The sequence below is a fragment of the Crocodylus porosus genome, unplaced genomic scaffold, assembly GCF_001723895.1.
Source record: "Crocodylus porosus isolate Cpor-Errol unplaced genomic scaffold, CroPor_comp1, whole genome shotgun sequence".
Taxonomy (NCBI): domain Eukaryota; kingdom Metazoa; phylum Chordata; order Crocodylia; family Crocodylidae; genus Crocodylus; species Crocodylus porosus.
The window spans coordinates 194414733-194438110 of NW_017728886.1; the positions used below are offsets into that span (position 1 = coordinate 194414733).

At 42.1% G+C, this 23378-nt stretch overlaps 1 protein-coding gene across 1 annotated transcript in view; it reads right to left on the minus strand.

Moving 5' to 3' along the window:
* Window positions 1-23378, minus strand: part of LOC109318342 (ras-related protein Rab-10-like) — a 54749-nt gene that overhangs the window by 21142 nt on the left and 10229 nt on the right. The window contains exons 2-4 of the mRNA XM_019547539.1: window positions 15044-15104; window positions 13631-13769; window positions 3177-3266 (exon numbers count right to left, since the gene is read on the minus strand). Of these exons, the coding sequence (XP_019403084.1) occupies window positions 3177-3266; window positions 13631-13769; window positions 15044-15104 (290 nt within the window). The remainder of the gene's footprint in view (window positions 1-3176; window positions 3267-13630; window positions 13770-15043; window positions 15105-23378) is intronic.

Below are 23378 nucleotides of genomic sequence, written 5' to 3' on the forward strand. Positions count from 1 at the left end.
GAGGTGACTGCACAGTAGCTTAAAATTAAGTCTTATTCTTGTATATTGTGGGGGTGGGTATAGGTTTGTGGGGGCTGTGGGTGTGGATGGGTATGGGGAGAGGGTGGCTGGGGTTTGTGTATGGCAGTGTGAGGGGAGGTGTAGGCGCATGTATATGGAGGGGTATGCATGTGGGACTCACCCTAAGAACACACATGCACGCACGCGCACACACACACACACACACACACACACTGCCCCTGTGCTTGCCGACACACACACCCCTACCAGTGCGGTCCCATGCTCCGTGGTCCGGGGATGCAGCCGGGAGCCACAGCCATGTGGTGCTGGAGCAGGGCGGGGGCAGGAAAGCAAGGAACTGGCTGGGGCTGGGTGGGGCTGGGCTGCTCAAGCCTGCAAGCCTGCTGAGGGCTCCCTCTGGGTCCTACTGCCCCTGTCTCCGGCTAACTTTGACAGGGAACTAGGGCAAATAAATATTAATTTATTAAATTGTTTAGGGGCTCCACGGGCTGGATAGAATGGCCTGGCGGACCGGATCCACCCCACGGGCCATATTTTGCCCGCCCCTGCCCTAGCTCCTACTCTACAGAACTACAGCAAGGCACAAAACTTGCACCAAGCCATGGAACATCTATTACATTTTAAGGCCCTACATCTAAAATGCTTTAAGTAAAGTGCAAAAGTTATAGTGCCTTTGAAAATGCCTGCTCTGCACACGTACAGGCACCCTAAAGGCACATACAAACATTAAATTTAGACCAGTCTATGTGAACGCAGATCAATCTAAATCTGTAACTGTACAGAAGTTCAGCACACACACAACAATCTAAAAATGCATAAGCAGCCTAAGATGGACCTCGTGCAAGGTACGCTCAATTGATTTAAGTTAGACTTACGTATCAAACTTGTGTAATGTTCCTAAGATGCCGCCTTGCCCTATCTTCTGTGTGATTTTCGATAAAATTGATAGGGTTCTGACATACAGAACATTTCCTCACATTCTGGAATTGATCAGATGCATGACCCCACAATCAGGCCAAGGCTAAACCAGTTGCTAGAGAGAGACACTTGTCCATTACCTGCAGGCCATGGGAGGAGCAGGAACACAGATTCTAGACTTCAGTCTGAATGCCTTGCTCTCCTAGCACCATCTGAGCACATCCCTATGAGATTCCATTCTCCCACCACCCTAACAAAACAAGAAACACAAGAAAACAAGACTGCAGTCAGTTCCTGCTGCCTTGATTCCCTCTGTCACTGACCTCCCTCCTACTCAGGTTTGCAAACTCTATGTTGCCTATTACCTCCCCACATTTCCCTATAAAAGGAAGCTGCCAATGAATCTTATCTGTTTGCCATCCATGTTTGCTCCCTCCCAGCTAACCCCTGCTTCCTACTTTGGACATCTCTTCCCTTGAGCAGCCTCTTTTCTGGCCTCCCTGACTCTCATACACCTCAGACCACCTTGAGTGCAGCTACAAAAAAACCTTCTTTCCCCAACATTCTGGTTCTTCAGATCTCTGCACTGCCCTCCTTGTGTCCCCTACATCAAGGCCAGACTTCTGCTTGCATTCTTCACAGTAATGTAAGTAGGAACAGGCAAGCAGGGCACCAGGTCTGGGCACCAATTTAGAGGCGGAACAATATTGGCAGCTACCACCACCACTGCTGCCTTGGCCACAAAAACTGCTTGTTACACTTCTGCATGTAACTACATCTCACCCTATTCGCTCAGACCTAGTCTTCTTCCTCTTCACATTTGCTAGCCAAGCAAAGCAAAGTGACAACAAGCTAGAATACAGAGTGAGGTACTTAGCCATGCTAGTCTGAAGTCAGGCAGAAGGCAGGGCACTGTGGTACCTCACAGATTAACTGATTGGTCTATAAGGTGCCACTCTGCCCTGCAACGTAGGATACAGAGAAACGCCATGTGATGCTGATTTTGGTGAAATCAGAATACCACGGAAGCCTGAACCAGAAGACAATGAAAACTCATAGGTGGCTTGATGCTAGAGGCAGAAGATTCTCTCTGCTGCCAGCTACTGCAGCCTACACCTATCAGAGGCAGTAATTAACTTACGTGTTTGAGAAAATTGTCTGCAGCCCGGACCCTAAGAAAAATCATGGGTAGGGGGGAAGAAGGGCTGTAACATGGGGACTTAGAACATGGGTTGAAGTTGCTGCCCTGTCAGTTACAGATACTGCACTGGGAGGTAGGGAAACTGGAGGTTCTCTAGGTAATCAAATCTTATATTAAGGCTTTTCATAGTGCTGCTTGTGGACCCCAGGCAGAAATTACTCTCAAAACAAAGTCCTTTAATAGGTGCAACTAAAAGGAATCACTGTGTGTTCCAAGAAAGATGCAAAATGAATGTAGTCATGCCACTGCTGATGTAACCCTAAAAAACAAAAAGGTAATGACAAAACCCCCTTATTTACACGGCATTTTTTGCATAATGGAAGAGAAACTAAAAGAGACATTTTAGTTTTAGGATTTTTAAATGATTCACAGTACCCCAAAACATGGTTTAGTTTCCAATAATAACTAATTCACTGGGATTGTACAATGCCTACCAATAAAAAATCTCAGAAACAGAAGAATAAAAAACAAAAGTTAGCATGCTCAGTGCAAGTAAATCCACATTACCAAGGATATTTTTTAAAGATATTTTAGAAGAATATTATATACTCTAAGCCCACCTCCAGACTTTGTATTGCTTGTGGTCTTGAGTGGAAGACAATGAAAAGTCATTTTCTGAAAACAACAATGTAAGAAGGCTGAAAGATACTGATGCAGAAGACTAGTGGTACATCAGGTATCAGAAAATTGTGGAACACATTTCAGTGTCTCTCTTGAAAAGTAATACAGTGCACATGAAGACTCTAAATATTTTTAAAAGTCTGGCTCTGAAAATAATGAATTTTCAAGTGTCATGCTAGACACTCTACAGTAAGTATGTTTTAAAATGTAATACAAAAATCAGTGTTCTAAAGAGAGCAACTACTAAACTTATTTGCTCTATTCTGGTCACATATTAAAAAACTATTCTTCTGAAGCAATTCATAACAGAATATTTAGAATTCAGGAACATATTACAGTTTTTAATGTCACAGTTCATAGCCAAATGCTAAAAACTTCAAAGCGTTAGACGAAAGCACTAGTGATCAATGCATACCTTTTCCCCTTTTTGTTTTGGGATTACACGTTCTGTCTCCTTATCACACTTATTACCCAACAGTATTATTTCCACCTCTTCATCTGCTTTCTAATAACAAAGAAAGAAAAACATCATTAACAAGCATAATCAAGTTTAAGGGGGGAAAAAGCTTTTTTCGTTCTACCTTTAACATTTCATGTCCTTGAAAAGAAATACATTTTGCCTAAATTTTTTGAGGGATGAGTTATGCAGTCAGTTATGAAAGTCCACTTAACTAAGGCAGTATTCTAAAAACTAAGGAAACAGCAGAGAGAATAGGAGATACTATGCTCCATCTCTGGCAAGGTTCAAAGGTCATGACCCTGTCTTCTAACAAATCTTGTAGGCCTGTAAGTGCCCCACAAGATTGATACGGTATACCAGATGACATATTACTTAGTTCTACTTTCTAGTTGTCATGAGTAGGGACCTACAAAATCCACAATTACATGATTTTTATGGAAACTGCAAATTTGACAAGTCCCCTGTGAAAAAGCCTGGTTCCCACGAAAAAGCACAGGGACTGCAAAAAAGCAGGAAAATGGGGGAGGGGGATGTGAAAAGAGAGCTGCAAACAGAGGTGGAAGCCCTGGCATCCTGAAGTATGGCGGGGGGAGGGAGAGAGAGGCAGTACGACAAGATTTTTGCAGACTAGAGCTGCAGACCCCCCCATGCCTCTGATTGGATGTGGTACCCACCCCCACCTCCAAACCTAGAGAGTGTCAATCTCCAGGGAGGGGCAGGACTTCTAGGTCCCCTTGGCTAGAGGTGGGAGGGGTAGGGGGATGGGGCTGCTGCATTCTGCTATGAACATGGTGCCAAACACCGCACTGGGGCCATGATATATGGAGGCAGCCTCCGTGACTTAGGTAGGTCCCTAGTTGTGAGTACTGTCAAAATAGTTTTTTATACTGCCTGAGTGGAAGGGATGTAATAAGAATCTCTGGACATTTTTTCCACACTCTATTGTATATTAGGGTGGTAGAATTACACTCAAAGTGTCCCAACTTACGGTGAATCAATTATTCTAAAACATTTTCAAAAAGCTTCTATAAAGTTATTGAAATACCAAAACTGCATTAACTTCAACAAGATCAAGAATCAACCGTTCTATCCTTTGTCTACCATTAGCTGTCCTGCTAACCCAGTTACATATATCATGAGTCTAAAATGTACTGGATGCTCTATAATACTATTATTTTAGGCCTGTCTGTTATAGCTAAAGAAGACTGGAATGATGAGAAAGGAAGTGAAAGTTCTGTAACAGAATACAGAACCTGCAGACTGACACCATGAAATATGTAATATTTATACATATTTAATACCACTTCTTATCCCTCAGAGTTAGTGGCCTCAGTCCGGTTCATACTGGGCAGGCATCGACATTAGAAACCGCCCCCACCGTGATACAGTTATACAAGGGGATGAATGAGCATGAAGAATTAATTACCCTTCCAATTCTAGAGGTAATCCAAACAGATCAGGATCAGGAAAACTCACTTTGCTGCAACCAGTACTATACTGTACGTAGCTCTATAGAACATTTCACTCTGCAGACCTGTCACTCTAAATACTTTAACAGACACTAAAGCCACATACAGCCATATCCTTCCACCAGTGTGCACATTCACATACACACACTTAGAGATATACAAAGAAAAATATCCATTAAAGGATGACAGAGCTAATCATCATTTTTAGTATATTTGCACTTTTACAACTAAGTTGCCTCATATGAAAGTACAGCACTAGGCACAATTTATTATTAAGGAATACCATTTCATTTTTTAATCCACTCTCATTTTGGAGTCAGCTAATCTCATTTCATAACTGCAGCTGATGCTCAAGATAATGTAGTATTAAAATGAAGTAAGATCATCATAAGAGTACAAAGTACAGGCCTAAAATAATGAATCAATCTAACCTGGATTAATAGACCAAAATGTTGGCTGTTTCAGAACGCATTGGAGCTTTACTCATTAAGGTCAATGGTTCTCCTACATAAAATTACATCAGTCCCTAAAATAGGGTATGGTAAATAGACAATTTAATCACATCACATAATCATTTTTTTATTTGAAAGAAGATTTTATGTATCTAAAGCTTTCCTAAGTGACATTTGACTTTACTTTGAAGAAAAAGGTTAAAAGTAAAGGGTAAAATATACTTTCTTTATGAAAGACATGGAATCCATGTTTTAAATTAGCAAGTTCATTCCCATACCAAAAGGTAAGAATATTTTTTGCACAGGAATACTCTTTCAAAATAACTTTTAAAAGATAAACAACATTAAAAAGCCTTTAAGACAACAATTCCTTCAGAAAAAAATTATAATTTGATTTTCCTGTTAATATAATTTACTAATAAGTTTGCATTTTGGTAATATGTTCCCTCCATGACTCTCAAAATGTTTTACAAATATGAGAGCTTTTTTGCAGCTTGAAATGTTCATTCAACGTAATTTGACTTTGGACTACTATAGAATATATGTCAGACTGAAATTGCCCCTTCCATTTTCAAGCTATTCATATTGTAGATAATACCTTTGAGACCTTAAGCCAATGTAAATTAGTAGCATTAAAATCTGATCTGACCCCAAGCAGAATCATCAATCCAGTTAAGCTAATTTGCATTTCCTGAGAATAAGAACTGGTAAGTGTTCCAAAACTTCATATAGATTTTATAGACATTAGGGCTGGAAGGGACCTCGGAAGATCATTGAGTCCAGCCCCACGCCCCAGGGACAGGAAGTCAACTAGGGTCAAAAGAGTATAATTTTGTGACCCCTCAAAATAATTAAACATGGAAGTAGAAAACCAAAGTCTAAAACTCCCTAAATTTGGAGGGCTGGGGTGCGTTAATGTGGGAAGGAACGGATTCCAAAATAGTTTTTGCTACAAGGGTGATACTGCCATTGTGGATGCAAATACAGCCACCTCTCTGCATCAGAGGGGGAGGGAGGGGATGTGGGAGGTCAAAATATTCTTTATGATTCTTTTCAGTTCCAATTTTCTCATTTTTTTTTTTACCTTTCATTAGTTTAAATTTACTCCAATTTGAAAAGGAAAAGTCATTTCAACCTGTAAAGCAAAAATATCAAAAAGGGACAGCTGGACAATTGCAAAACTTAATTCTTTTCAAGTCAAGAGAGTTTGGCTCCAGTAGATTGTTTTTCTTGCTTTTCTTTTCTTTTATGGCAAAAAATAGTTTATCAAAAATTTCCCACCAGTTCAGCAATGTTTAAGTCATTGTGATCTCTGGCCACAAGGGGGAGCAGCCAAAAAGCACGACACAGAGGGCTGATTAGAAGACAAGACTATGTACATGAGAGTTATGATGAGAGATTACTGCATTCTATTAACCAAGCTCTGACATGGACTCCTTCCGAGGTATTGGTTAATTCATGTTCTACTCTATTTGCAAAATTGTGGCCACCTAATTGGTGCCCCAAACCGATTAAATACATGGCTATGCACTTGGATATGCAAATGACGATTTGAATATGCACGCATCGCAACAAATGAGGTGTACAAATGTGAACTTTCCATGTTTTATCTTTTGAAAGCCAAGATGTTATTCTTCCAATATAATTTTCTCCCTTCATTTTACAGAAATACTACTTCACAAGGGTAGAATATGCAAGTACATAAAAGTAATATAAAAACTTCTAACAAAGTAGGTGCAAGTAGCTATCATACCTTCAGGTTATTTGGAAAATTAGCCCTTGACAATCTTTTTATCTGGTATAGTTTAGTGGTGCCCAGCTAGTGGTGCAAAGTCAGTCCCTGGGCCAGATCTAAAGAACAGGGCCGGTCTACAGGCCAGATCCGGGGCTGCACCACCTGATCCATGGGATCTGGAATCTGGTGTGGCAGCATTAATTGCTGTGGTTCCTAGACACACAATAGCTGCTAATCCTCCTGCCCCAAATTTCCAGTCCCATGGGCCTGATGACATCATTCTGTGCTCTGGATCTGGCCTGTGGGATTCCTCACAGATCCAGAATGTTGAGTGCGGTGAGTGGCAGCAGCAGCATTAATTGCCACATTCCAGGAGCTGCAACAATTAATGCACCCACCACTCACTGTACCACCACATTTCCAGAACCAGAGGGAGACCTGCAGGCCAGATGACATGGCTCCATTTGCCAGATCCAGACAGCAGGTCTGGGTCCTCGCTGGTATAAATGGACACTAAGATTAAATAGCTGCATTCTGTCTTACTTACAGTAGGACAGTGATGACACAAACACACATGCTTGATATTTCCCTATACAAAAGTAGCCAGTTAAGGCTTGGTGCCCCAAAGAATTACCTCACTTATCCTCCACAAACTCCCCCATTTATCCTTTATGGATCAACACTGAGCTTATTGTTACATATTAAGACGGTGGAAAGGAAAACAGAACTTTTTGGCAAGACCGTATAGGATGGAAGTGAACAGCTCTAACTAATAATTAAGCATCACAACACATCTGAGCAGGAAAAAATATTAAGAGGAGACAGGATATGTACACATAACCTAATTGAAGTCAGTTTCTATACCAATGTAAATTAGAGTGAAGTCAAGAAAGGACAGATGTGCAACTTTCTTGGGACAGATAACACAGTAGATGGTTATTGTAGCACTTCATTGCAAAGCAGTAAGGGAACAAGTAATGGCCCATTTGCCTTTAGCAAACAACTATCCCAAAAGGACAACAGACCAAGGAAAATGCAACTTGCATCATAGTATTTTATCCTCAGTTTTTTGGGAATAATTATCTTTTGGATTGGGGAAAGTCTCCCCTAGTTTGTATTACCTGTGCATTCATTTTTTACACCAGTGTAATGCTGATTCCACCAATATAGACATTATTATGTCTGTCCATGCCTTGGGAAGTACATGAAGTCACATGGCAAGACAGTGACTTTCCTCAAATCACTAGACCATATAAATTGTAAATTTATTCTTTATAATTAATGATGATTATGTTTTCAAGGAATCCACTGATTCCTGCAGGTGGTTACACACTTAGGGCTTATACCACCTACATTTGCAATTCTTATACATATCTCTCACAGGAATCTAAGCACCTGGCTTTATTTTATTTTATCTAGTTCTCTTTCACTCTTGTTGGAAATATATCCAAAAGGTACAAGTTTTTTAGCTACCAGCAAGTATTCATGTTGATTAGAGTTAAATTGACCTTCTGATCACAAAAACAATCCAGATCAAACAGAGTCCAGCAGTCGCAGAATGCTTAGGAACCTGGATTCATTGGGCATCTGATGCCTGGAAAAAATCTGCAGACACCAAAGCAATAAAATTCATGCTAGCTCCATATGTGCCTAATTCCCACCACGGTTCTGGTGAGATGCAGAGCAGTGATGAGAGACACTTAAACTCTGCCCAAGTCCTCAATTCTTTAGGAAGCCAGAAAGCCTATATAGCATCTCTGACACTGACAGCCTGCATACAGTTCATTACAAAACACTGTCATTATAAGGGTCGTGGTACTACCACTCACTCATGCCCAACGGCCTCATTGTTAGAGACATAACTAGGAAATGGGAGATCTGGTTTCTAGCGCCTCCTCAATCTGCATCTTTGTCTTCCCAGGCAAGTGCCCTAAACAGCAAGGTATTGAGTAGGCTAGTTAGGGTCCTCCCTACCTCTCCTGCTGAAGCGAGGCCACTGGGCAGCCAATAGAGTAAGAGTCGTGGGGCCAGAAGGAATACAAGCAAAAGAGTCATTGGTTAAAAATCAGGGACCCAGTCCCTGGCAGCAGGGACTAGAACACAGACTTCCTGGAGAGTGCCCTCTTCACAGCCCTCTCTTGCTTGTTCTCTTAACTTTGGCATTTTTGTTGCCAGTGAGGAGCTAGGGCTCTCTCATGGAAGTGAGAGATGTGAGTTTGAGTCCTCTCAGGATGAGGAGAGTCTCAAACCCAGATCTCCTATTTCCTACATAACCATTATGCTCAGTGGCAAAAAGTGGACATCACCAGCAGTCATGCTCAAGAGTGAACAAGGTGTGCTTTATGCTGAATTCAATGCTGCTATAAGGGTTATCAGGGTGAGTTAACCATCCTTGTTCAGAAATGTGTCTCCACTCTGTGTTCTGGATTTCAAGATGACAGAGATACTCTGTGCGTAGCCCTGTAGCTACACCTATGCTCTAGAGAACTATGAGTGGTAGGCCCTTACGCTTAGTATTTCCTACTAGCTAGCTGCACACCATTCCCTGTTCAGCTCCTTGATGCTCCTTAATCTCTCCATTTATTGTGCCAGTATGCAACGTGTCCAACTCTTTTAGGTTGGATCGCTCATCTTTGGCAAAACACCTAAGCTTTAGACACTGCAATCACTAAACAAAAGCACCTACAAGGCTGATTTTGATCTGGTGCTAAAAACTGATAATGTTATAATGTCCCTAGCCCAGAAGTTCAGTGCACATAAAGTGCTTTCAAAATAGCCTAAATTGGTTTAAGATAAACCTGGATGGATGTGGTATCAGACTTAACTGATTTAGGTTAAATTGGTTTATTGAAATTCCACCCCAGATCCCCTCCAGAGTCAAGTTAACTCACAGCCCCCCAGCATCCCAGGATGCTTTGCACCTCCCAGTAAGCCCCACCTCAAAGGGTGAGTGGGCTAGCCTTGGCCCAAGCTGTCTGCTACGGTCAACCAGGGAGGCATGCTCTAGTGCCCCGCATCTTCTGGCCTGGGCCACTGCGGGCATATGGCTGCATTTTCAGAATCAAAAGTCTGTTCACTTGCTTATCAGTTCAATCTACACTGCTTAGACTACCCTGTGAAGATAGAATCAATTAAGCCTCAGGCTTTTTGTCTCTCTTATGTCAAGAGAGCTGTGTCCACACCAGGAATTTTGTCAGTATAGCACCATCAGCTAAGGGAGCAAACCTTGCAGTATAAACCTGGTCTAGCTGCTGTTGGTTACGCTGTCTTTATAGTAACTTTGTGACACCAGCATGATGCAAAAAAGTCGTATGCATCTAAAAGAGAATCTAGGGCATTGTATCTGTGTACAGGGGCTCAGTTGCCATTTGGTGTAGATCTTGGTATAAACAAATTCCAAATTATATGCAGTTACTTTATTTCATATGATTATTTATTTTTATAGGCCGAACTGAACTCTCAGTCCTTCTGAATAGTTGCATGCAATTTCTAACACCTTTAAACCATTTTCCCAATCAACAACACATAACGTATTAAAAGTCAGTTTTGCCTGCAATTCTTTTAAACTTATAAAGAAAAAATAAATCAGCTTCCGAAGTAATTTTCCTACAATAAACATACTATTATAAGGGCATGACAGCTCTGATACAGGCATAAAGAATATGTCAATTAAGCTTTCTATAGTCTTCACTGAGCATATTTTTTCTACTCAGCTTTTCACAGAAAGTCAGAGTACTGAGTTACCTTTAGACTTGAATGTAAGAATGACCTAAATATTGAGGTTCTTGTATGACTTGAACTCACTCGAGCAGTAATAATAGATTTGTTGCTAAAAAAATTATCTTATTACACTCTTAGTATTAATTGAAATGCAAACAAATTTGATTTACTACCCTACTAACAGTTAGTTTTCTATTAAGTGATTGAGGATCTGTTACCAGGAGTGCTAATTCACAAGGGTTGTTATTTTTAAAATTTGTGGAAAGGGCCTGGAACACTAGACAGATGCTTTTACAAAAACTCTATGATTCTAAATAAAGCCCGATTATTATATGAATCTAGATAAGATACATAAAATTATAAAAGATTAAGTTTGATCTGATTATGCCTAAATGCAAATTTTATACTCTCTTACAACTCCCGGTGTTTACCAAAGGAAACTCCATCAGCCAATTAATTAAATCTACAAACCACTTTTGGTCTACCCACCCTTGTACTTTTTTCAACTTAAAGTAGCAATAGCAACTTTGCCATTGGGCATTCACTGGCATTGGGCATTCACAATTATTTAATGTGGGGCAGAGCTACCCAGCACATCCACAGGTGGTGGATAGGGGAAAGATCTTCATGGAAGGTTAGCTATAAAATAAGCAGGGGTAACTTTGACGAATAAGCAGGCATGGACCAAGCAGTGGCAGCACCACTAGGCTGTGGTAAGGACAGCAGATGGCAATTCTTTCCCTCCTGAAAATCCTTTGAGGGTGCTGTGACATGGCAAGTACAGGTCACCACTAGAATAAGCCTGCCCAGCCACTAGCCATGGGTCTACAAGTCCTCAACAGCTGCGCAGGTGCATGAAGGCTGCAGTGGAACGAGATCCCCTGTTGTCTTGGTCTCCTTGCCATTGGATCAAGGTCCTGTTCTGCCAAGAGCCATGTGGAAGCAGATGTACAGCAGCTTCTCCATGATAAAATAAGTCACGCACAGGCACCTTCCATGAAAACAGCTTTTCCAGCACATTCCTCAAGCCCTTTGGTGACCAGCTAATGGCAATGGGAACAGAATTGTAAGGTCTGGAAGCTCCTAGTCATGAACAGGTATGAAGGCAGTGGTTATAAGAGAGTCTGTCGATCCCAGATAGGCCTCATCAGCTATCTTCAGACACACAAATGAGACAATCATCTTCGAATATGAGGGATTGCTAAAGAAGATTTACTGGTAATCCTCAAGGCACAACCAGGCAACATCACCTCCCACTGAGTAACTAATTCTGAAGAAATGCCCTGTGTTTTAACCATTATTGCATAAAACACTTATTTTATACTGAATGCCCACCTACAGTTTACCCAAGACACTAAACTATTAGACATGACAGTGAAGTCTGATAGAACTGTATCTTATTATTTAATTCGAATTATGAGACTCACTAATGAGTCTTTGTCTAGACTGGCCTGCAACTGAAATCAAGCCATTCACAGTCCTAGAATTTATTTCATATTGAATATTTTTGTTTTTTTACTGTTAGTTTAACCTAAGCAGATAAAATTTTATGAGGAAAGGTTAAACAAGATAAAACTGAATAGCTTAGGTAAACATTGATAGGAATATAACAATACATGACAAAGGCAAATTATCAACAAGGATGGAGCATAATGGTTTAATTTGATATTGGGATAACTAAGACCAGTAGGCTGAAATTAAGAAAGGGAAAGTACAGGTTACATATAAGTAAAATCTTCCTCACGTGAAGTTCGACTGGATTGTGGAGACTACTTGTTGGTGGCTGAAGCCCCATTTCTCAAGGTGTCTGAATTCAGACGGGACAAAATACTAGATGAAATGTATGATAGGTGAAAATCTGACAATGTTATGAAGATGTTCTGGAGGACCTACCAAGCATTTCCATATCTCCTATGAAACTATCTACTATAAAACTATTACAATAGTATACTGTAGGTGGGTCTACACATGCACCTGACTGCACGGTTGTTACTGCTGGTACCGCTGGTACTGCGCAGTCCTGGTGCCACACAGGTCATTTCCAACCCTACTGCACAGTAGCAGTGGCATCACAGTTTGTGCCCACCATTGCTATGTTGGTGTGGCAATGAGCTAAGTCACCACAGCGCATCGCTATGGCGACACAGCATCTCATATAGACACACCCTGTATGTAGCAATGGAACAAACTAAGACAAGAAGCTTTGAACCTGACCAGCAATAATATTTATCCTAGAGGCCCTCTTTACATATGCAGGTAAATATGAAACAGAATCTAATGCACAATTTATGAAATAGTGCCTCCTGCCATGCACTTGTGCATGGCAGGAAGCGCAACTGTGGGATTACACATTACAGCCCAATGCACCTCACTGCAGGTGCAGGGGGAGCCCATTAACTGCCCCAATTTCCCAACCCTAAAGGTATGTGAGATCATATGAAATGGCTGTTTCATTCACCCCTGAGGCTGAGAGGTCACCACAGCAGTGAAACTCCTATCCTGGGAGTTTCATGCACCCTTGGGGCTGGGAGATCACAGCCATGCCCTGCAGTTGTCAGGACCCAGCTGAGTCCTGATACCGGGAAGCATGCTGTGGGGACCCAATGGTAAGGTGCTGCCAGAACCCAGAGACTGCAGATGCTGGGGCTGAGAGTCCCCGGTAGTTGCAGGACTCACATCCCCAACTGGGCAAGGGACACCCTGTATGGCTGGGAGCCCACAGCTGATGGGGCTCCCAGACATAGGACAGAACCTGCTATATATGCAAATTGAATCTCAGTAGCAACCAGCTATGAAGTTAGTACACATTTTTGAGTCTAACTTTATAGCTGGTTCAAGCTTTTTATGGCATAATAGCTTCTTTGCATGTGTAGCTGGTCTCAGGGTAATTACGCTACCAACTCATTAATTTCACAATAACTATAACATGTAGATGGGGCCACAGTTTTTTTAAACATATTAAGTGCATTAAGTCAGGAAATTAAGCTATTAAACACCCTGAAAAAAAGACTGACAGCAGTTAAGTATTCTTACCTCATGTATTTCATTCATCCACTTTGTGATACTTTGAAAGCTGTCTGAATTTGTGATGTCATAGACAAGAACAAACCCTTGTGCCCCACGGAAATAACAAGTACTAAGTGTGTGGAATCGTTCTTGACCAGCAGTATCCCTGCAATACACCATAAGAGATCACTTGGTATTGCATGCCCTGCAAGAACATGGAAATGGTTTTGTAGTGCCACATGAATAAAATCCTTATATGCTCTATTCTGCTATTCTGTAGGGACAGGGAAAGGACAGCAAGCTTTGTAAATATTTTTGACTGTTTTAGAGCCTACACTTACATAACTGAAAAGGCAGAAAATAGCCAAAGTCCTTGTCAACATGGAGGTTTAACCACTGCATGGTTAAATGACGTAACTGCACTGGTATACCCCTTACTGTAGTATGTCTGCATTGCTTTATACCAGTACTAAGACTTGCTTTAGAGTGAATAAGCATTATGCACTGAAGAAATGCACTGGTGTAGGCCCCTTAGACTGGAGGTTCACCAATAACACTATATTGTGGTGGCTACACCAAGAGCTAAGATCCTACACTGGTCCCTTTAGATGGGGAGAGGAAAGTGGTATAAAGATCTCTAAACAGGAGATATGACTTGGCTAAGGGAGGATTCTCCCAGCATAGGAACCTCAAAAGGTAGATGCCAGCTTGACTTCTGTAAACTCTAACACAGGGAGTGAACTAAAAGCACAGCTAATATGGGAGGTATATGCCAGGGTGGGATACCATCCACACCACGCACCAACGCAGGGATTTCAGGGAACACTGCAGGCCACATTGCTTTCTGGGAAACTGCCATAAAACTTAAGCAGGTCTCCAGGGCTGTCTTAATTAGCCTTGAAGATCTAGCTGCTCGAGATCTAGGGTTGTCAGAACATCAACTTTGTTAAAGAATTATCCCTTTAAAAATAATTCTAACCATTGCAAATATTAACACACCTCAGTTCAAATAGCTGGGCTCCAGCATTCCTGTTGCAACCTTATTTAAAAATAAGGTAGGGATGCTCAAAGATTCATCATGCTCCCTCAAAATTCTGATGAGCATGCATGTCTGAAGTAATGAAACAATTTGCTTTGTTTCTTACCTTTAAAATTGTAATAAAGTTGCTTATATTTAATATGTAGTAGAGGTCTGCATTTTATTTGTATGCCACAACAGTGAAACCTTAATGTTAAATGGTTTTAGAGATAACTGCTTTTTTAAAGTGTCTACTAGTTGCTGTAAACAATACGCTCCCCTAGGCATAATTCAAATTTTAAAATGCACTATGAAGTAATAATTAGACTATAGAAAGACATACAATTAAAACCAGATGAGATTGTGTATGTTGTACTATAATTTCGCTGGCTTCCATTCGTGGGGAAAAAATTAAAACTTACCATATCTGAAGTTTCACTGTTGTATCATTGAATGTTATTGTTTTTACTTTAAAATCAATGCCTAAAAGAAAAAAGAAAATCTGTTACATTTCTTTCTTCTTTTTTTTAACGACAGCTTTTGTTTTAGACTGTTATTAGGTAATAGTTATTTTGGACATCTGAAGGGGAAGAGAAAAGGAAAGACAACTACCAAAAAAAGAACAAATGCAACATGAAACAGAAGTGGCAAAACCAGAACTATTACAAGCAACTCTCTGTCAGTCATAAGTACATTCTATTGAAAATAACCGTCAGACAGGTCAATGTTTTACGCTCAGCTCCTTCTGCACTGTCAGTTTTGACAAACCTGCATTAGTAGGCAAATGATATGACAGCAGCTTGGTGGCTGATGCATAGAACGGTTGCAGTATTTGAAACTACAGTGTTTGACTAAGTGATTCAGCTCCAAAATAACAGTTCTGCAGGTCTGTACCAAGGTTTAGGACAGCATCCTGTTTCAGCTTATGCACCCATGTAGCAGTGGTACATTGGCATAACTGCCATTTTTGATACTTGGGCACTGTTTGAAACCCTGTTTCCCTTGCAGTGCAGATACATAAGCATCCACACAGCTACTGAGTTTGCACAGTAGGATGCATGCTAACCAGGCCAGTATGCAGCCCTATATATGTGTTCACTGGGCAAGTGTAAGTCAAACTTCTACAGAACAAAAACTCATGACTAGAGTGTTGGATGTCAGAGGAGGAAATATAGGAGATTTTGTTTGTTTGTTTGTTTTGTTTTGTTTTTTGCACCGGTCCTGGAGGCACTGGAATACCAGGTCAATGCATGGAGTGGATGGAGCACGGTCTGGTTCCACCACCCAATACCATAGGAGGAAATATAGGAGAGCCTTTTTTTTTTTTTTCCCCACCGGTCCTGGAAGCACTGCAATACCAGGTCAATGCATGGAGTGGACAGAGCACGCTCCGGTTCCACCAACCAATACCAAAAAGAATTTGCTCAACATGAGCAGAATGCGGGGAGAGGCTGCAGGATTGATCATGGTGTCTCCCCTGCCAGGTAAGTATTAACACACACAGTGTCACCTAGTCATGTCATGAGTTTTGCCTGTCAGCAGCCTGAAGTGCAGAGTCCCAGAAGCCATAATCCCCTTTACCTATCTCCCTGAAAGCTGGCAGGCTTCATGGCTGTAGCAGGGCCTAGCAGGCCTGCAGTTTTCACCCCACTGTGCCCTAACATAGTCACACAATCACCTATGTCATGAGTTTTGCCTGTCAGTAGCCTGAGGTGCAGTTTTCCAGAAACCCCTGCACCTATCTCCTTGAAAGCTAGCGGGCTTCTCGACCTCAGCAGGGCTACCATGCCTGCAATTGTCAGCCTGCTGCACATTAACACACATACAGTCACCCATGTCATGAGTTTTGCTTGTCAGCAGCTTGAGGTACAGTTTCCAAGAAAGCCCTGCAGCTATCTCCTTGAAAATTGGCAGGTGTAGTGGATTCAACAGGGGCTAGATTGCCTGCAGTTTTCACCCTGCTGTCGCTTAACACACATGTGTGACATGAGTTTAGATTGTCAGCAGCCTGAGATGCAATTTCCATGCACCTATCCTTGAAACTTGTCAGGCTTCATGCCCTCAGAAGGGGCTACCATCTCTGGAAGCTTCATCCAAATCAGCCAAAAAATGCCAAAATTATATGTATTTCAGTGATTCCCCATTATACTCTAGGGCCGTATTTCTGAATCTCTCCAAATCAGCGCCAAATCTTCTGAAGCTGTTTTGGCCAAATCAATTCAGAACAGCAATGTAAATCTCTGAACTGAATCGTTGGCTGCTGAATCAGCTGAATCTGAATCCAAATCGAATACTTCCCTATTCGTACAGGCCTATTTACTAATATGAAAATGAGGATGCAAAAAAGCAGCACAGAAGATGACATTCCTCTTTCAGTTGAATTTGAAAAAAAAAGACAGGTAAATCAAAGAAAGAATACTTAGGGAAAAAAAATCACTGGAATTCTCACATTGACGTATTTGAGGACTAATTCAGAAAGCTTTAGACATACATGTAATCTAATTGCAGGGATTAGTCACATGATTTAATGTGTTGCTGATTCAAGCCCTGAATTCATCCCTTATGGATCTTGTCCCATAATACTATATATTTTAGCACTTTTACCTCTAAAAAATAAATGTGTTATCCTATAACATGTAAATGTGATTTTCAGCACTTGTGCACAATTTATAATTCTATTCCCTGTTCAGTGTTGATGTGTAAGTGTCCATATGGCTACTGCACATGGTCAATAGCCTATGTAGTAACTACTTACCCATACATATTTATATGAAAAAAAAATACAGAAGGAATAAGAACCATCCACATTTTTTCTTTACTGGCTGAGTGGCAAAGCTGTTGCCAAGGACATTTGAGATCCAGGTTCTAGGCACCCTTCATTCAAGTGAGTTTTGAGCCTCTGTCTCTTTTTGATTTTTCAGCACACTGTTCTAACCACACCACAGCTTAGGCATTACCTAAACTACAACTCTTCTGTGAAGTCAAAGAGAGACAGTTTTAAACTTTACCTACAGGGCAGGTAGACCAAAAATCGATTTCCAGTTTTAGGAGAAAATTCCCTAATCACTCATCTAAAATATGGGAAGGTTCAACTCCCTCTCTGGTATCTAATGGACGCTAATCATATTTTTTTCCAGGCATAATTTTGTGATGTATGCCTCTCAGTTCTTCACAGTTTGCAATTCTATTTCATATACATGCCCCAACACAGTTGTGTGGATGTTTATATGTCCACACTATACAAGTAATAGAACTGTGTATAACTGTCAGAAACTACACTGATGCAGCTAAATAACTATGATTTAGATGCAAAAAAGAAATAGAAATTGATCCAAAATGTCTCAACTTTAGTAAATGAAAATCAGCTAAATCAAAAGTTTTCTCAATAATGTTCCAGTTTTATTCTTACATTTTAAAGTTATGTTCCCTGTTATGTTAGTCAAGTTTGTACTTCTTATAGCTTAGTTATGTATTTTTGTACTCACAGATAAACCTTAAACCTGTATCAGTATATTTTATCATTATTACTGTAAAAAAAAAGCTTGAGTGGATTTTCCAGGAAAATACTCAGAGCAGGCCAATTCTACTTTTCTGTCTCCTTAAATGATGTGAGTAACAGTAAAGATGTTGGACATACAGATCTCATTACACATAAAATATTGTAGTCAGTAGTAATTAACGGAGAATGCCATGAGCACTGAATGAAATTTGCAATTAAAACAACTGTGGATCAAACATAAGACACAAAAAGAGGCACATTCACATATCAGATAGAGTTTCTTGGTATTACCTTGACAAACCAAGCACTGAAAAATGTATTTTTTTTTGGGGGGGGGGGGGTTGAAAAACACTATCCATAATATATGTCCAACAATTTAATTTCTGAATGACTAAAATAATCATAGAATTGGAGTTGTGTTCTAACTCAGATGGTTCAGGAAATATGCAATATATATATAAAACAGGCACAGCACAGCTAAGAATAAAAAGAGCCTACTGGTCTGTGAAATAGGAGGAGAGAGACATGTCCAGGAATAGATAACAGACAAAATATCAGAAGAAAGGACAACTTGATTATTGAAGTCAATGGTTGTGTTCAGTCTTTTCTTAGTGACTTTGCTAACTTACTATTTTTGTTCTTAGGCTCACCTTTTGAAGTTGTTTTGTAAATTTACTTTGAAAACGAGCATAGTGAAAGCTGAAAGTGAGTGACTGTTTGGAGAAAAATGTTCACCTACGAGCCTCTGTCCTCAATCCTTTCCTGTGTTTGTTCATTCTGGGAAAGTCTATACAAGATGCTTAATTGCACATCAATGCAAAGTAAATGTGCATGTCTACATAAGAGCAGGCTTACTGTGCAGTAAAACGTCCTGATCATGAGTGAATTTGCTAAGTGCAAATGCAGGTAGCAAATTTATGTGTGACTAGTTATTGCACAGTAATGCACATGTAGACATGACACAGGAACAAATTTGCTCCCAGGTCAGCCCTGTCACTAGGGAGCTGGCCTCAGACTAGCCCCAGGGCTCCAGGCTGGGATCCTCTCTTGCCCCAAGGCTAAGCTTCCTCTATGACAGCCCCTGCCTCAGGTCTTTAAAAGCCTGCAGGCATTTTGAGCCCTGGGGAACACCAGCAGTCTGTCTGAAGCCAATCCAGGCCCCTGTGTCCCCCTGGGAAGGCTGTAGGCTAGCTTCCACAGCCTGCCTGCACCCCAGAACTGCTAACTGGCACCGCAGTGCTGCACACCTGCCAGACCCATGCTTTCCGGGCCTATAAGATGCTCTTGGATGCTTCAGGCTGCTGCAGGCTCCAGTCAGGCCTGCCAGCTCCCAGGCCCACTTGCAGGCAGCTTCTAGCTGCTGGGGCCAGCTCCACCTGCCCATAGGCCACCCCCAGCAGCCTGCACTGAGCCTGCATGTGGTGCAGGGCATTGCATCTGCTGCACAGCTTCCATTCCCATGCTGGGACACTAAGCTGGGTGCTGCAAGCAGCTTCCCAGGCCTGGCAGCACAGGGAGAGACATGTAAAGGCCCAGAGAACCAGCACGGGACCCATGATGATGTCCTCACCGACTTCCATACCCACATCTGTGCCCACCACCTGGGGCCCCAAGTGGTTACAGGGTGGGACTGGCAACCTCATGGCACTGTGGGATAAGCCAGAGGTGCACCAGAAGTTTCAGTGGGGTGGGCAGTCCAATGGTCAAGTTTATGAGGGGCTGTCACACTAGATGTGGGAGCATAGGTACAACTGGCAGGACCGACAGTACAGCATAAAGTTCAAGGCCCTACAGGTACAGTGTGTGGCCATCACTAAGCACAACTGTCAGTCAGGAGTGCCTATAAGTCCATTCTCTTTATGGGGCAACTGATGGACATCCTCACACCCCAGGACCCAGGCCACAGATATACTATCTACAGCCCCTGACCCAGACTGGAACCCATGCTGACATGTCACTTGGGGAGGGCACTTCAGGTGTCCACCAGCCCTTCTTACTGAGCTCCCTGGCTACACCCTCCACCAGCAGCTCAGGGAGCCCAGGCCAGCACCTGCCATGTCATCTCTGAAGCCCATCCCCCACCATGAGGCACAGCCAGGCATGACGCTGCTGGCTGTCACCAGGTCCAGTTCCTCTATGGGGAGCCAGGCCCCCCACTGGGAGCCCACCCACCATGTGCACCACCTTAGGACACCACACAGAGCTGCACACCATCACTGACAGCCATGACCATGCAGAGCTGCCAGCCACATGAGCCCTGGTCACATGGTAATTCTCATACTGCCCCTGTCCCTGCCCCCATTTCCTCCCAAACTGCCCACACTCCCTGGCCGCAGCTCCTCCTCCTATTGTCTTGGAGCCCCATGCCCCCAAAGCCTGGACACCATGGACTAGGCAGAAGTGCTGCAGAGTGGTTGACCTGCAGAAGGAGGAGCAGGCAGCAGGGTCTGGAGCTGAAGCAGCAGGTGCTGCTAGAAGCCTGGCCTGTTCAGCCTTGGGAATAGGGAGGGGGAGGCAGGGTACCTTTGACCTGCCAGCCCCAGGGAGTAAGTGCAGATAGAGGTTCAGCCAGCAGCTGCCTGAACTTGCCCCCTTGACTTACCATGGTCCCTGTAGATCCATGCATGTCTGACCTCTGATCTGAGGCCAGTTAGTGGAAGGTTCCTGGTACAGAGCATCTTACCTGAGAAATGTTGAAAATTCACATAATCAACTTCTTTCCCATGGCTCTACAAGGCCCGCAGCTGCATGCTCCAGAGAAGCTGCACTTGGCAGTCAAGATGCAGCATCAGGGTCACTGCTGCCCACCGCCAAGGTCCTGCAGTTGTGCTGGACAGGACGCTCCTCCTGGACTGCTTGGTCACAGTGTTGGAGGACTGGCTGGCAGATACTCAGGCATGGTGTACTCAGGAAGACATGACCTGCAAGGACAGGTGGACAGTGGGTGGAGGATTGGACATGTGGGACTGGTGTGAGGAGGTATGGGTCTGAGTATACTGGAAGTTCTAGCTGCAGCTTCTGGCCCTGGAGTGTGAGCAGGAGCAGAATGCTATCCTGGCCCAGGCAGTGCAGGCCATAGATGATGACTGCTGGGTGTTGGACACTATTCTGTTGGACACTGATAAGTCATCACCAGGGATCCTGGTTTTCTCTGATTATTAAAAAAAAAATCCTCAATCTTTAGATTTAAAAAAAGTATCCTCAAACCCAGATTTCTCCACACACGCATACTAGTGGCATCTCATTTTGATTGTAGATAAATGTGGATTTTGGGCTACTTTTTTAATCCAAAGATTGGGATTTTTTTTTTTTTATCAGAGAAAACCAGGATCCAAAGGTAATGAGCTCAGACCATAAAATTAGATGCAGCTGGTCCCAGTCAAGAGGCCAAGGCCCCAGGAGAGTTGGGCAACCACCAGTGGGGGCCAGGGCACCAGGTGTGAGAGGCACTGGCTGAACACCTCCTCATGCATTTCCCACTGTAGTCCACTGGCACCACAGCCCCTGGACCCTCCACCCACCCCCCACCACGCTCACTGCAGACATGTCTCAAAAGAACAAGTGTTTATTCCTCTTACATCTCTCTCTATATATATAGAGAGAGAGAGTGGTGTTTTGTTTTGATCATGCAAAATTGTGGATTTTGGGTTACTTTTTTAATTTGAAAATTGGGGGTTGTTGGGTTTGTTTGTTTTTTTAAACAGAGAAAACCAGGATCGTGGTCATCACCTGAACAGATAACACCCTCAGCAAGCCCAGAGTTGTACTTAGATCCTAACTGGCCCAAGTAAGACATTCAGAGAAGCCAATCCCCAAATGCCATAGGCATCAGGCCTCATCCTCTCCAGCCCTTAAAATGCAGATTCAGTCTGCAGTCTCCTTTCTAGGCAAAGGCAAAAGTTCCTGCTCCTGACCTTCTGTGTGTTTCTTTAATGGCTTTCTGGTCCTGCCTCCTGGCTTTGACTCTGGTTTCTTATTCTGGTAAGACCCATGGCATTCCCTGATTCTGGTTCTCTGCCTTTGATACTAACTTGACTTTAAGCTATGGGTTACGGCTTCTCATCCTGGTTAACACTTTTGTTCACCTTGTCTTTGCCAGTGGCAATTTGACCCTGTTTTCTTCTGACTTTGGCTGTAGCTCCCAACTCCAATTTTGATACCAGACCATTCTGTAATCCCCTGCTGTCTGAAGAATAGATCTGGACTGCACCCATGATCGGGTTTACACCAGGCCCAAGGAAGAGTGGATGACACTAGAGAAGTCCAATACCTAATCACTGATATCCAGGGTTTAGCTGCAACTTTACTCTAACCCAAGATGGTCAGAGATTAATTTAAAGCAAAACACAGTCCAAAGTAAAAAAATGGTAAAAGCTTACATAAATCCATATACAAAGATTTTACATGAGGTTCTCACCCATTTTAAGTCACTCATATACTGGCAGACTGATATAAAGCAGCCCAGGTATGATTGTGAATCTGGTCAATTTATCTATTTGTTTTCAGTACATCCACTGTAGTTATTTTGATGGCAAAGAGAATTACTTCCTTTGAATGTACAATTCCAGTTTGTGTATACAATTACAACAATTGTATGTACTAACGAAGGTATGCTTCAGGAGAGGCATATGACTACTTATACATTTGGGCAAGGACATCTAAATAAAATAATTCTAAAATATAACATCTTCTAAAATAATTCTAGGCCCATATTTGGATGATAAAAGCCAACAAGACACAAGCCAACAAAATTAAATTTGTGTTATCCTGACTTTGTGTGTAAACAGATTTTTTTTTACCTTTGACTTTTGTTTAAATGAAAGTTAGGACAAGATGTGAATTACGTGATGAGAATCTGTAAAATTTTGTATCTTTCAGCTCTAGCCAAGCATAGTCATATACTCCCAGAAGGCATGTTGAATGACCACTTGTCACAAAAATATTATCAGCATCTTTTCAATATCAAATTATGGTAAAACACTGTGACAACTCCAAGTTTTCAAATACAAGTTGTTTTAACAAGAAAAAAAAAAAGAAAAAATAAACTGTTAGAAAGATTTAACATATTTCACAGACATTAGGGCTGGAAAGGACCTTGGAAGATTATTGAGTATAGCCCCCCACCCGAAGGGCAGGAAGTCAGCTGGGGTCATAGGATCCCAGCAAGATAAGCATCCAATGTACTCTTGAAAGTGTTCAATGTAGGTGCTTGAACTACCTCTGATGGCAGGCTGTTCTAGACACTGGGGGCTCAGACA